The sequence below is a fragment of the Cheilinus undulatus genome, linkage group 11 (assembly GCF_018320785.1).
Source record: "Cheilinus undulatus linkage group 11, ASM1832078v1, whole genome shotgun sequence".
Taxonomy (NCBI): Eukaryota; Metazoa; Chordata; class Actinopteri; order Labriformes; family Labridae; genus Cheilinus; species Cheilinus undulatus.
This window is the reverse complement of record NC_054875.1, coordinates 31,191,443-31,206,416: the sequence shown is the minus strand read 5'-3', so window position 1 is coordinate 31,206,416 and position 14,974 is coordinate 31,191,443. Positions and strand designations below refer to the sequence as shown.

The window sequence follows — 14,974 nt, the reverse complement described above, 5'->3', positions numbered from 1 at the left end:
AAACTGGAGGTGCTTTTCCTTTTTGTTTTTACCCTCCTTTTACTTCTTTTCTCATTTCTTTTGCATTATACATTCAAAGAGAGTTTGCACATGGTTTTAGATATTTGAACAAACTACCAAAATCATAGAAAGGTATCTTTAATTAAATGAACTCACTGAGATATTTTGCATGACTTAAAATCTTCTGACTGTTCACTTACTAACACTGAGAGTAGGGATCATGGCAAATGCACCCTCAGTGGTGATTTTTTTTTGGGCCTTTTCATGCCTTTATTTGATAGAGCAAGGACAGTGGATAGACTTGGAAACAGGGAGGAGAGTAGGGAGAGACATGTGGTAGAGTGTCACAGGCCGGATTTGAACCTGGGCCACCCGCATACATGGGTAGTGCTTTAAACCACTCAACCATCTGTGCTCCCAACTCAGTGACGATTTTTTAAAATATGTTTCAAGTAGGGCAGCTAACTTGAACACATTAATCTTCATTTTTAAGGTCCATAATTAGTACACTGATTTAGAAAAACATATTTATCACATTCTTTATTGGCGTTTTCGGCACAATTTCAGCAAAAAGGTCCTTTTTCCATGGTTCAGGTAGTGAAATCATTTTCAACCTGCCTGAGCTTCCTCATCATCTTTCAAAGTAAAAGCAGGTCTGTATAAAACAGGAAGTCAATTGCCAGATCTATTACAAGTTTCTCTTTCCAAGGTTAAGTACATGTGATAATTTCAATTTGTCTAACATCCTTATTTTCTGTCAAAATAAAAGCATATCTGTATCCAAACAGCGAGTGACCTACAACTGGTTCCCTTCAATGTGTCTGAGCTTCCTTTTTCTTTCAAAATAAAAGCAAGTCTGGATCCAAACAGGAAGTCAATTACTCAGTTCACAATAAAATCCTTTTCCATGGTTAAGGCCATGTCGTAATTTTCATTCTGCCTAAACTTTCAGAATTTCTTTCAAAATAAAAGCAGGTCAATATCAAAACAGGAAGTCAATAACCTAGTCCATAAAAAGCTCATTTTTCATGGCTAAAATGTGTGACATTTTTAATCAGCCTGACCTCCATTATTGTCTTTCAAAATAAAGGTAAATCTGTATCCATTAACAGATCCATTACAAGTTTCTTTCAGTGTGTCCTTTTTTCTTTTCAAATAAATGCAGGTCTGGATCCCAACAGAAAACCAATTACTCAGCCCATAACAAATTCCTTTTATCATGGTTCAGGTCATGTCATAATATTCAATCTACCTGAACTTCATTATTTTCTTCCAAAATAAAAGCAGGTCAGTATCAAAAAAGGAAGTCAACAACCCAGTCTATGGCAAGTTCCTTTTTACATGTTAAGGTCATGCTATAATTTTCAATCTCCCTGAACTTCTTTATTTTCTGTCAAAATAAAAGCAGATTTGTATGGAAACAGGAAGTCCACTACCCAGACCACTTGTAGTTCCTTTCCATGTGGCTTAGCTTCCTGAGTTCTTTCCAAAATAAAGCAAGGTTGGGATAATTTCCAGCCTGACAGAACTTATTCTTTTTTTCTTTCGAAATAAAAGCAGGTCTGCATCAAAACAGGAATCAGTCACCCTTAGTTTAAGATAAAATGAGACTAAAACAGGTTTAACTGCAAAATAATGAAAATTCAAAATGCAACTAAAATATTAAGATTATTGTGGTTATTTTTGGTCTATTTTTATCTTTTTCTTCTCCTGAGTGAAATACATTGCTCCTCGTGGGCTGAAAGCTTTATTGTGATCACAAGCTAGTTGCCAGCTTTTCCCGTTGATACTGGGCAGATGTTTTACTTCATCATTTAAAAAGGTTTATCACTGCTAAAAATAGCTCTTCTGAGCTAAAAACAACACTATGAGAGGCTGACAGTGAACAAAAACAGTTCAGTTGGGCTTGACAGCCCAACAAAAAGCTGAACCTCACTATAAAGCCCTTTAAAGCACAGGGGAAGGAGCATAATCAGGTCATCGCTCTCTGTAATTCTCTTCTACTTGTCATTCGGTTCATTTATATCAATAAATCTAGCGTGTATAAAGGAAACGTCATTATTCCTGAACTGCACATGAGAACAGTCAGCATTTTCATATCCCTGATGTCTCATTCTTTATTCCAAGACAGAAAGCGCCCTCTGCTGTCCACTCCACAAACGGCACATGAAACACAAAAGAGGAGGAGTTAGAGCTGATAAAAGATTGTCTTTAATGTTTGGCATCGTTAATGAATTCCATACCACAGCAGTTATGGGAGTAGGAAAACCACTTTTACAACCAAACACTGTTTGATCATGCTAACACCATATGTACAGGAAAGCACATTGAAAAGTGTATAAAGTATTTATATGAGAGGACTCAAAGTCAAGAACGGTGGAGACAGCCACAGTCTAATGGATTTTTGTCCTTTTTCAAACACTGATTATAGATATTTATCAATTACATTGATCTCTGGAGTACATGTATATACACAAAACAACAATAAACCTTTTTGGGGCCTCTGCAATAATTCTCAAAAATATTTCACAATACTGCTGTATGTACAATAACAGAATTTACATTGAAAAATTCTATTGTACCTATATTTGAGCATCTCTTTAGTCATCCTCAACGCCGCTAAGCTCACAAGAGATCCTCACATACTGTATTTAATATCTAAGCTCAGGTCCGTCTCCATACACAGTACAGCAGCTCATGCAGTACCTGGGCCTCCTCCAGTTTCTGAAATATGTTCACACAACTGATGATCTCACATACAAAAATAGATGTTGTCTAGTCAGCTGACAACTTGATGTACGGTAACACAAAGCATCCACCTGCAAAAGAAAAACAACAACCAGGAAAACAAGTAATTGTTAAAATATTAGCTATATCCTTCCAAAACCCACTCGTCACAATAAAGAGCGCTCTTCTTATTTGTCTGCTCCACAAAAAGTAAAACCTCTTGCTCAGATCTTCTGAAGCACATCTTTAGTTTTCACACAACAGAAGGTGATTGAGAAAGAGCCGCAGGCAGAAGAAGTTATGTAAGCGCTACGAACCGAACAACAATCTGTAACCAAAGCGGGACAGAACCATACAAAAACATCACTATAGGTAGATATCTTTTTTTTCCTTCAGGAAGTGATCAGAATGAAAAGGACAGCGGCTGTCGCTAAATGAGCTTCTCACAGTCCGGATGAGAGGTCAAACTGCATTTGAGTGCACTTAAGGCAGTTAGGCGATTCCAAAAGATGTCTGAGTGGGGCTCGTCTCAGGATGGGGGATGTCCAGACGGCGTTGTCAAACGCGACTCAAGGCCGCTGCAGCTGTCCAGATGCAGCGCTCGCTTCTTGAACTGGTCTGACAGCCATGCAGAGAAGGGGAAAAGACAGAGAAGGAGGAGGGAGAGAGCTGAGTGGATGTTAGCTAAAAGCGTCCAGCAGGTGGTGGAGGTGTGGAGAGTTCTTGTTTCATCCTGTCGTGTCCGCACTTTTCCTTCTGGAGATATCTTTGTCACACATAAGAGACAAACAGACACTTCTGCAACAGAGACTGAACTTAAAGCACTTCGAACAAAAACCAGCATTGCAGCTTGTGCAACACAAATAGAACATCTCGTCTGAATACATTCACGTGGGTTGTCGTACGCGTAGTACGGACGGGGAAATCGTCACTGACTGAAGTTCATGTCCCATAAGATGCCGGTCCAAGAGGACAGTCCAAGCTTAGAGACGTGTGGTTTATGACAGCCCGACAGCAACACGTGTTACAGTGTGCCTTTTGATATGATTCACTATTAAGGAGCACTTAACAGTGTTTTGAAAAAAACATAATGAACATAAGCCTTTTGAAAACACTATCATGTATTTTGTGTTTATTTATCAAAATAAAATAAGAGTTCGTATATATGAAGCGTTTAAAGCAGAGAAGTCACTTCACTGTGAGTAATCACCATGTGGCGTAGCCTCTTGTGAAAATGACATGAAAAGCAAAAATTAAGGGAGTTCAGAGCTTATACTGCACCTAGGATCAAGTGATCACGGTTGTCGTATTTCACAAAACTGTTGTCGTATTATTCTCAAATGAAAAACATGCTCACAGACAAGTTGTACAAGTGTGTACAATCAATATCAATTCTGAACAAAGTTAGTCTGTGTTACTGTTCAACACATCGTTTTCTTTTGTGTAAGAGGCCACACGGAGCAGTGAGGGCAGTTGTGCCTGTAGTTTCTGAAGATTTCACATTAATTTCAACATTAATTTCTTCGTGCCCTCATGTGCAGCGAGAAGGGTCAGCTGATTACACAACACTCGCTCTGTAAACTCAGTGCACATGAAGGCAAGAAGACAAGAAAGCTCTAAATGAAATGTAGCCACAGCTTCCTTATCACTGCGTCTCCTCGTGCTCCTCGTTGATGCACTGCTCCCATGGGTGCTTCCCCGGCTCCTCTCTGTGGCCGTGAGGGGAGTGGAAGATCCTGCGAGGCAGCGGGATGGGCTGAGGCGGCAGGTCCTCCTCGGGGATGCAGCCCTCTCTCAGGTAGGGTTTGGGTGGCACGGCTGGAGGCTGAGGCCGGCGGTACGGGATGTGGTGAGGCCCGTGAGTGGGAGGGTGGTGGTGTGGGGGTGGCCCGTGGGAGTGCGTGTCCATCCCGGGGTGAGCGTGGGCGTGAGGATGAGGGTGGTTGTGCGGGTGAGGGTGCGAGGTGGGGCTGCGGTAGTGGAAGGGGCGGACAGGGTCCATCGGGTCAAGCTCTGGTCCGCCGTAGTGGATGTGCAGGTAAGGGGAGGAGAGGTACTCGTCAGGGGGGGACCACAGGTGGCTGGGGAGAGGCTCTAAGGCGTCGTTCCTGATGGGGCCTGGTTCTGGGTACTGCCCTCCGAAGTTACTTTCACTTAGAGAGGAGACGCCACTGCTGGCGCTGCCCGACAGGGTGGAGTTACTGCCACCCAAAGCGGACTGAGGACTGGTGGGAGAGCCGGGGATTGGGTGGAGAGGAGACTGGAGGGAGAGAAAAAGGTTGGTGTCATGAGTGTAATTCTCTTAGAATAGAAAGAGGAGGAACAGGAGAACATCATACTGTATGTAAGACGGGACAGATGAACCCAATAAATCAGTGCAGTAAACAATCTGTAACCTACAAACCTAACCTAACCTCTGAAAACCTACAAAGATCTATAAACTCTTTGCTGAAGAGCTTTGTCATAAAGTCTTTGTCTTGTAGTGGTTATAAATATAATATCCCTCTGATGTCTGTACCTTTCTAAGTGAACGGACTGGTAGGGCAGGAGGAGGGTCGCTGTTCTGGTGGTGATACGCATCACAGTGCATCAGGAAATGTCCTGAAAAAGAAAATCAAAGAGACAATAAACTGCTTGAACACAGCTGAAAAGTTCTTAAGTTTAAGTCTAGAATAGCATTAAAAAGCCAGCCTTGGATTATATCTGGAAAGCTGGCACCTGCAGGTCAAAATGGGGAAGTAATTCTGAAACCAATTTCCTCTTTAAATCTTTAACTGAAGTCAAAGTTACCTGGTGGGAAGGACCTGGGTGGGACTGGGGGCATAATCCCCCCTCCTGTTGAAGGAGGCATGTAGGACACTTGCTCCCTGTTCTCTCCATCCAGACCCCAGCTATTGGGAGTGTTAGGAAAGACTGGAGAGGGAACACAAAAATATTTCAATAAACAGCTAAAAACATGTCACATAAACAATTCTTTATACATGACTGTTGGTGTTACCTTTCTCTGGCAAGTTCATGTGAGGCTCAGCACACGGCTTACAGGGGCTAACTTGCTGTAGTAAGGCACGCTGCATGTGGTTGTTCTGGCAGCAGATACAGAGGGAGACATCATAACTTGGCAAACTTTTTTCAAGTTAAAAAGAATAATTTCTTAGTTTTTTAATTTCCGCTTTATAATGCTGTGAGAGTGCTCGGATATCATGGCAAAAATAATCCAATTAAATGTTATACCATCATCAAACAACAAATCATGACCCAAATTTCTTAAATTTCTTAATCATAACCAGCTGTTTTTATTGAAAAATTGTGCATTGTGGACTTGCGATGGAACAAAAGATATGACGGAATAAAGAGACGAGGACATGTCTTTCAAAATAAAAGCACAACATACAAGCCCACATCCTTGAACCACTGAAAATGGCTTTGCAACCCACTTTTGGGTCCTGACTCACCACATGTTTCACATGCTACATTTGGCACATTGGATTTGCATAACAGTACTGCTGATGTGCCCTACCTGTCCGTTCTCTGCCATGTTGTAGTACATGGTGTTGTTGGCCCTCTCACGGTGAGATGGCAACAGTATCATCACTTCACGGTTATGTTTGGCTTTATCAGGTAATGATGGAGAGCCTGGACAAGGAAAATATGAGGGAAAAAAACATTTCATTACATAACAGAGACGTGTTTATTATACACATTTGATACCTACAGTGACAAAAATGTATTCACCCCCTTTGATGTTTTACCCTTTCAGTGATTCATAAATAAATCATGATTGACATAAATTGGCTTTTTTTTTTTTTACAAAAAAAAAACAAAACAAAACTAATTTCAAAGTAAGGTCAATTAAATAAAAATATGTAAGGTAAAATAAGTTAGTTCTCTTTCAGACTGAATAAGATTGTCCCACAGGATTCACCTATATTTTGCAACATTGATTTTACCCTCTACCTTTATACGCCCTCCAGGGCTGGCTGCTGAGAAGCATCCCCACAGCATGACGCTGCCACCACCATGCTTCACAGTAAGGATTCTGTGTTTGTGGTGATGTGCAGTGTTTGATGTCCCACAAACATAGCATCTTGTCTGATGGCCAAAAAGCACCATTTTAGTCTCATCAGACCAAAGAACTTTCACCTGCTTGACCATGGAGTCTCCCACATGCCTTTTGATGAACTCTAGTCTAGATTTAATGAGTTTTCTTCAACAGTGGCTTTCTCTTTGCCACTCTCCCATAAAGTTTGGAGCGGTAAAGAGCCTGAGCAACAGTTGTTCATGCAGAGTCACTCCCATCTCAGCTGCTGAAGCTTGTAACTCCTTCAGAGTAGTCATATGTGTCTTGGTGGCCTTTCTCACTAGTCCCCTTGCACAGTCACTCAGTTTATGAAGAAGGCCTGATCTAGACAGATTTACACATGTGCCATATTCCTTCCATTTCTTGATGAATGATTTAACTGAACTCTGGGAATTTTTAGTGCCTTGGAAATGTTTTTTTTAACCATCCCATGACTTATACTTTCATAACTTTTCTGAGTTGCTTGAAGTGTTTTTTTGTTTTCATGGTGTAATGGTAGCCAGGAACACCGATTAACCAGTGACTGGACCTTCCAGACACAGGTGTCTACACTACAATCTCTTCAGACATTCACTGCACCCAGGTGATTCCATTTCACTAATTGTGAAAATACTTACACCAAATGGCTGAACCTCTGTTGAGTTGGGTCAGTCACTTTATAGGGGGTGAATATTTATCCAATCATTTATTTTAAATTGAATGTTTTTGTTTGGTTGACATTACTCTGTTTTCTTCATCTGTTTTCACTTTTACACTGGAGAGCTTGTTTTTTGTCAAAAAGCCTAATTGTATTGACCATGATTGATTTGATTTATAAAAGCAATAAAAAGGTAAAACATCCAAGGGGGTGAATATTTTTTATCGGCATTGTATTATTTCTGAGGAACCCCCACATGCATTTATCCTGGAATTATCATAGAGATAAATATTATGCAATACATTTAGAGGTTGAGCAGTATAGAGTAATAACTGTTTCAGTCTGTATTCTTCTCATGTGAGTGGCTGTGTTACTTACCTCTGGCACTCGAGGGGGCTGAGTTAATAATCTGGGAAGAGTTAGAGCGGATTGAGCTCAGGCTGGAGGAGGAGGGGCTCGGCTATAAAAGAAAATTTAGTTAAGTTTAGCAGACAGGAAGCTGCTGATTAAGTTTATAATGAACTCTAGGTAGTCATCAGCTCTGGCAGATTCATATCAGGGTATTTTTTTACTTCAAACCTTACCTGCATGTGTAAGGGGTCCTCAGGGTGCTCCCCCATCAGGCCATCTGTCATTATAACGAGGTTTCCTGCCTCGCTGGATGTGTGAGACGACAGGGAGGAGGAAGAGTGACGGATTGAACCCTGAAGGTTCAGGGGGCTGCAGGACAGAGATCATGTTAGAGATATGATCTTGTGTCTGTGTATGCTTGTGTGTGATGTTTGTGTGAGAGTCTGCCTGCTGGTGTGTGAAGCTATATTTTATGCACCAGTTTTCAAACACTTTTGGAGAAATGCAAAATTTCTCATTATCTTGAGCAGTTTTAGTGGTTATCCTGGAGGTTTTAGCATTTTGAGCTAAAGGCCTATCAGAGCTCCAGATTAATATATATTCTCTAAATTCTAAATTTGTAAAACAAAATTAATAGAAGTTTGGTTTGTTGTATGTGCTGTTTTATATTGCACAACCAGGAAATGTAACCAACTTTACAACCATTACTCCACGGTGTCAGCTAAATAATCTTTGAACATTTGTTACGTAGATTAGTGAATGGTGGCTTGCTTTAGCTTTGTTATCTTTAGCTAGAGCTAGCATAGCTACACTTGCTACATAATAAACATAACATTAGCCAGTGTAGCTTAGATAGTTTTAGAAACATGAGCTTTAACAATGTGAGCTTTGACGAGCATAGCTATAGCTGATGTAGCTAGCTAAGCTATGTAGATAACAGTTATGTAGCTTATGTAGCTGATACGAGTGTCATAGCTTCATTAGTATAGATATTCATGAGCTTTGTAAGCTTTGGATTTAGCTATGTTAGCTATGTAGCTACATAATCTATGTAGCCAATGGAGCTACATAAGCTGCATCAGCTGCGTTAGAGTGTTTTCATGGAGGATGAGCTTTTTTCCTGTAAGCAGACTGTTAAATCTTCTTTATTTAAAGTTTTGTAATCAGGTTTTGTCAGGCTGTTAACTTTCAGCATTTGGTATCCTAACCCTTAACGTAGCCTAACTTAAAGTTAATCAAGAGTTTATTTTGAAAGTTTTAGTGTGTATTTCCGTTCTGACAGATGTGCCATCTGCCAGAGGGGGCGTCTGAGAACTACAGTCTGCAGCCAGATCCCTCTCACCTGATCAGCATATTGCACTCTGATGGTATTTATAGCCTTGCATCTATGCTAGTACCCTGACCGGGTTCTCAATAAAGGGGCTTGTGAGTATTTCCTGAGGCTAATACACTTACTATTGAAGTCACAAAAGAACTATACTGTTTACATATATACTTTTTCTACATTATGCAAAAAGCAACCTCCATGGTTGAGAAATTAGGCAATGAAGAAGTGCAAAAACTGCTGATCCTTGAGTGTCTACTTAAGGCTGGAAGCACCCCCCCCCCCCCCCCCCATGAAACATGTTTACATGGTTCAAAAAATGCCTTTTTTATGACTCATCCCTTCTGGTTTTAAGAAGGCTACAAGTTATGCATCAAATCAAATCAATGATTTTAAAAAGTATATTCAAAACAGCAGAAAGTTTACCATAGTTCTGTAAAATAAAATCATTTAATAACTAGAAAAAGGCTCAGAGAGCGCAGACCTCCGCCATCAGCCCTGTCTCCCAATAGTGAAGAATCCTTTAAAAACATTCCTGGATCCAGACGGTGATCCGGACCACTCCCAAAATCTAATTTGCTGATTACTCCCTCCCCGGTGGGGTGGGGACACGGTGAGGCAAAGCATTGGCTTCACTACGTGTGAAAGTCATGGCAGAGGGTGAATATTCCTCTATTCCTCCCAGCATTGTGAGTATTCTCGCTACATTTCGCTGTCTTTCTCTCTGTTACGCTCCGAATCGTCTCCTCGACCGGGAGTGCATCTTTCAAACTCTATAACCTCCAAAACGGATAAGTTACCCATGTCTGCCATCTCCTGGTGTAAAGTGGTAACAGTGCAGCACTATCTCCTGATAGTACAGAATCCTTTGGAAAATTCCTGGATCCAGATGGTGATCCTGATCAGTCCCAAAATCTAATCAGTTCTTCCTTATGCCATTTCTGACATTTCCTGAAAATTTCCTGAAAATCCGTCCATGACTTTTTGAGTTATGTTGTTAACAAACTAACAAACAAACCCACCGGATCACATAACCTCCTTGGCGGAGGTAATAAAAATAAAACTTAACCTCAGACAAAGGCTGAAGATGGAAGAAGGTGGCTTTCACACATAAATATATCTGCTGGTCAAATTTTAAATCTGTGTTCCTTATGACCCCCAGGCTTTTATGAGGAGGGTTTAAGACAGGGTTCAAGAGGGGACAGGTCCATACTAGGGTGGCATAATTAGGGGCATTGCTGATATGACAGCAGTCCTGCAAGATGTAGCTGTTTGTCAAGAAGCCTAACACCTCAGCTTCACCTGAATCTGCTGCATTTGCATCCATCTGTGACTAGACTGATCATACAACAGCATTTCTATGGCAGCTGCCATAAAATGGCTTGAAAATTATGCCCTTGTTCACTCAGATGGGGCTTCAATTTTTTGCAACCCTTCCTATTCGCACAAAGAAAAGAATAAAGGGGAGTGAAGGAAATTTAACATATACGTGTCACTTCTGTTATACTTGATTGGCTCCTGTGTGACAGTCTAGGTCACTAATGTTGTCTTTGTGTCTGTGGCTGACCTGTGTCTGTGCATGAGACGAACACTCTCAGGGCTCATGTGGCTGTGTGAAGAGAGGATGCCTCTGGGAGAGTTGACGCCTTGGCAGCCTGCTGGGCCAAATCGATCCACGCCGGGTACACCCTGCTGAGACCCAACCATATACTGCTCTGAATAATTGAATGCATTTAAACACTCCCACTCAAACATAGAGTAATCTGTATCAAGAACATGAAAACAGCAATGTGCCTGTTTGCCTGCAGCACTAAAAAATTGAACAGCTCTAACTGATCCATGTAAGACTGAGTCACAAATTGGACGACTCACATGATGTGATCCTGTCCTCATCATATGGAACTGGTCCACAAGCTTTTTGTGCAAAGGCCGCATCTCTGGATGCACCAGCTTCTCGTGAACAGCAAGCCCCACTCCCAGTATGTGCACCTGATATTTTAAATCAGAAGACAAAATTCCACAAGGGTGTTTACAACATAATAATGTGAGTCAGCATCACCTGCAATTCTGCATTTAATGAAATTCGGAGGTGAGTCTGACCTGCTCCTGCATCAAATCCTTTAGATGTGTGATCCTCTCCGTGTCCTCTGGGTGACTGCTGATGTAGTCCTTATCAAAGAAGGCCTGTTGTAGAGGAAGATGAGTCAAAAGATTAGCACTGATTCAATCATAAACAGAATTCAGTGAACCTGCGATGTCATTTCTGTCTACCTCCTGATATCTGGAGATGCCTCCGTTCACAGCAGCATCTATGACCCCATTTAGGCACATGCTGAGCGGGTTGATGTTGCCATGATGCTGTCTGTGTTGATACTGGCTGATCAGAGTGCGCAGCTCTGTGGTTTTATTCTCCACTACATAAATGGCGTTCTCCAGAGGGCTCACCTCCACCTGGAAATAAATACACTCCTTTAACCTGATCATTCTGTTTTATGAGAGCTCAAGGAAGCTGTCTAGCGTCCCTCTGGAGGCAGCATATGAAGCATGAGATGATGGAGAATGAATGTTTGAGCTCCTCACCACTTCTCTTCTTTCCACTTCAGCCCAGCGGGAGATCCCGGGGAGAGGACGGGAGAGGATCAGGGTCGTTCTCTCAATCCACAGACTCTGTTAAACAAGAAGTGAGAGATAAGAGGGGTTATGCAGTCTGCTGTCAACTACCTCTGTTAACATGAGGAAAGTCCAGTAAAGCGCTGACTGTAGGTAAAAAGGAAAAATAACCAGACCGTGGAGACTAGCCCAGAATGGTGTCACACTGCAGCATGTAGGTCAGTTCACAGAGGAGTACAAGTCCTGTTGTGTTTTTTTTTTTTGTAGATTTAGGTAAGTGTGTCAGAAGAAACTATAGAACAGGGTCATGTCTGGTCCAGGTCTCTAATGCCACAGTTATAGTCAGTCCAGTGGCAGACTCAGGATGTTTAGGGGCAGGGGCAGAAATGGGAAAAAGGATACCCTGATGTATGCGGTGGGGCACCAGTGCAAAAAAAAAAAAAGTCAAACATCTCACATGAAACAGTTACAACATCTGGATAAGACTTAGTATTTTTTTATCATTATTACATCTACTAGAACTCTGTAAAAACAGATGATGAACTGTATAGCACTGATTTCCCAGAGATACACAAGGGAGGATGTTTGTGAAAACTGACTTTATACTAAGGAACTTATAGCACTTAATTACATTTTCTCAAATGTTGGGCATATTCCCCCATATGTTCAACCACTGAAAGGACACCAAACCCAGGGAAAGGAAACCCTAGAGGTCCTTTTATCACTTATTGTCCACTGGAGGGGCAGTAGGGGTAATTCATCATGTGTTGTCTGTTTGAAAGGCATCCTTGAGGGAAATTTGTTATATTTTGTCAATTAAATGGAACTAATTCAGGCACTTAGCCAAAAGTTACCGCCTCAGATGTTGATTCAGAGGCACCTTGTCAAATTTTGTCCACTCATAGGGCACTTAAAAGAGTGCTTTGACATATGTGGTCCATTTGGGGGCATTTGAGAGGTCACTTTTGCAGCAATTTTTTAAACATTAAGGCATGGAGGGGATGATTGCCCCCCTGCCTGCTCTCTTAGGCCAGGATTGGTTTTTAAAGTTATATTGTGAGTGTTCCCAAAATTTGCCATGCCAAGGACCTGCTGGCCTGTGGCAAAGACCCGAAAATTAAACATACAACTCTTAAATGCTTTTTTAATTATCTTATTATTGATTGATGGTTTTTTTTACCTACTTAGATATTATGGTGCATTTTTATTTGACATGTTCCTGGGCTTTGTAATGTGTCAACCAGGATGATTATGATACTGGGGTTATGTGTTCATGGGATCTTCTGTTGTTGGGGTTTTGTCCCTCCTATTATGTTCTTTCCTTGTGTTTTGATGCTTTCTTAATTGTAATGCTGTCTATTGTCAAAGCACTTTGTAAGCCTCTCTTTTTAAAAGGTGCTATACAAATAAAGTTATTATGATTATTATGATTATTATGATTATTATTAATCCTTTGAAATAATTATTTACATGCCATATGTCTTTTGGTGTTTGTTTTCTTTTATTGAAAGACTGGTCCAGAATTAGAGCACACACCACTGGATCTAATTTTGTATTGATTAGTAGCATCTTTAAGACTCATATAATGTTATTTTCACAAATAGTGCTAATTTGTTTTTTTTTTTTCTTAATTTAGTTCAAACATCTCTCCATCTTCCCTCCAGGTTGCCATAAACCCCCTTAAATCCTCTAGCAACCCTTCAAGGAACCCCGATTTAAAAATTACTGTCTTGGAGAATAATGCAGAGCAAGTTTTGTTACATGATTTACAGAACGTACTTTTAACACACTGATGGCTACCTGTGAGTTTTAGAATAGTTGTTAAGCTCTTATTGCTTGTTTTTGAACCCTTCTTCTTACCTTTGATTTTCTTACCCTTCCCCTACCTGATAGGGATCTATGCATAGTGCCAAAAACTCAGCTGATCTTGAAAGGTGACTGAGCCTTAGCAACTCTGGCCCCATAGCAGTGGTACTCCCTGCCTGCAGATCTCAGGCTAACTCAGTCCTCTTCTAAATCATCTTTTAAAGTCTGTTTTTCTTAACCACAGGCTTTGTTGCATCGTTCTTTACCAGGTTTTTATACATGCTCTGTATATGTCATTAATGTTTGGGTCTTATTTATATGGCTATGTGATTCATATGTTAGAAGACTGCTTTATAAATAAAGTCTCTTGTAGTGCTCCCAACATGTTGTTTTGCACTCTATAAAGCACTTTGAACTGCTTAATGTAAGAATGGTGTTTTACTAATAAACTTGCTTTGCCTTTGCTCACAAAAGTCCTGCATTAAATAAATAACTTGATGCATTTGTCTTTTGTTCTACTGCAGTGTTCTCTTCCAGGCCTCTGCGTCATGAATTCAGAAACTTCCTCTTGCCACGTTACATCATTTTGCAGTGATTATGACTAATGCACCTGCAGTTAAGGCAGGGACTTCTGTGAGTTAAAATTACAATGGATGCTGCAAAAAACAAAAGAAGTCTTACTGGGAAATCAGCTGATATCAAAATCCCACATCAATATAAACAAAGGCACTTTGTGGCAAAAGAGGATCTAATAAGTCTTAAAAACTAACAATTCATGCTAGTGTAGGTGTTTTTATTGAAATTGTAACACAGTGCAGTGGATTTTTTTTGGATCGTGCCTGTGTTATTTTTATCCCACAATGTCACTGCAGCCCAGTAAGCTCAGACATTCCTGATTTGATTGTGACATGATAGAAAAAAGGGATTGATTCTCAATTGATTATCATTAGAAAATTCAATTGGCCTCACACAGGGTGTTCACAAACCCGCTCACCTCTTCTACCACAACCTGGACCGTGGAGATCAATAACTCAAGAGTCTTCCCATATAATCCTCTTCTATCAGATTATCTCTTAATTACTTCTTATATCACCCTACTAGCCCTGACCTTACTGCACACAACAAAACCGTGGTATGTGGGGTTTAATTCATAAGGCTGTGGCAAAATTTAAGGAAGCTATTCCAGCTGCTCTGAAGATGATAAAAGGGGTTAACTAATTATTGGCCTGGCCAATATATGGCAGTCTGGGTGCCACTGACACAGTGAGTGTAAGACATCACTTCCTGTTTTCCTGCAACTGTTTTTGCTCTGTGCCATTTCTCCTGCTGACAGAGCGAGTGCTATATAATTTAGTTTATTTTCCTTCCTTTTATGATCTTACAGTTTTACTTTTGCCACATCAAGTACATTTTGTACATCATTATAAATGTACATCTGTTT

At 40.7% G+C, this 14,974-nt stretch overlaps 1 protein-coding gene across 2 annotated transcripts in view; it reads right to left on the bottom strand.

The window, feature by feature from the left end:
- Positions 1-2,212: 2,212 nt before the first annotated feature.
- Positions 2,213-14,974, bottom strand: part of LOC121516965 (dedicator of cytokinesis protein 3-like) — a 92,742-nt gene continuing 79,980 nt past the window's right edge. The window contains exons 43-54 of one of the 2 annotated variants that reach the window (XM_041798427.1): positions 11,698-11,784; positions 11,389-11,568; positions 11,218-11,301; positions 10,990-11,106; positions 10,685-10,809; positions 8,027-8,162; positions 7,821-7,902; positions 6,245-6,360; positions 5,726-5,810; positions 5,518-5,640; positions 5,246-5,328; positions 2,213-4,987 (exon numbers count right to left, since the gene is read on the bottom strand). In XM_041798427.1, the coding sequence (XP_041654361.1) occupies positions 4,373-4,987; positions 5,246-5,328; positions 5,518-5,640; positions 5,726-5,810; positions 6,245-6,360; positions 7,821-7,902; positions 8,027-8,162; positions 10,685-10,809; positions 10,990-11,106; positions 11,218-11,301; positions 11,389-11,568; positions 11,698-11,784 (1,833 nt within the window). In that variant the 3' untranslated portion in view covers positions 2,213-4,372. The remainder of the gene's footprint in view (positions 4,988-5,245; positions 5,329-5,517; positions 5,641-5,725; positions 5,811-6,244; positions 6,361-7,820; positions 7,903-8,026; positions 8,163-10,684; positions 10,810-10,989; positions 11,107-11,217; positions 11,302-11,388; positions 11,569-11,697; positions 11,785-14,974) is intronic. The other variant, XM_041798428.1, reaches the window with a different exon arrangement.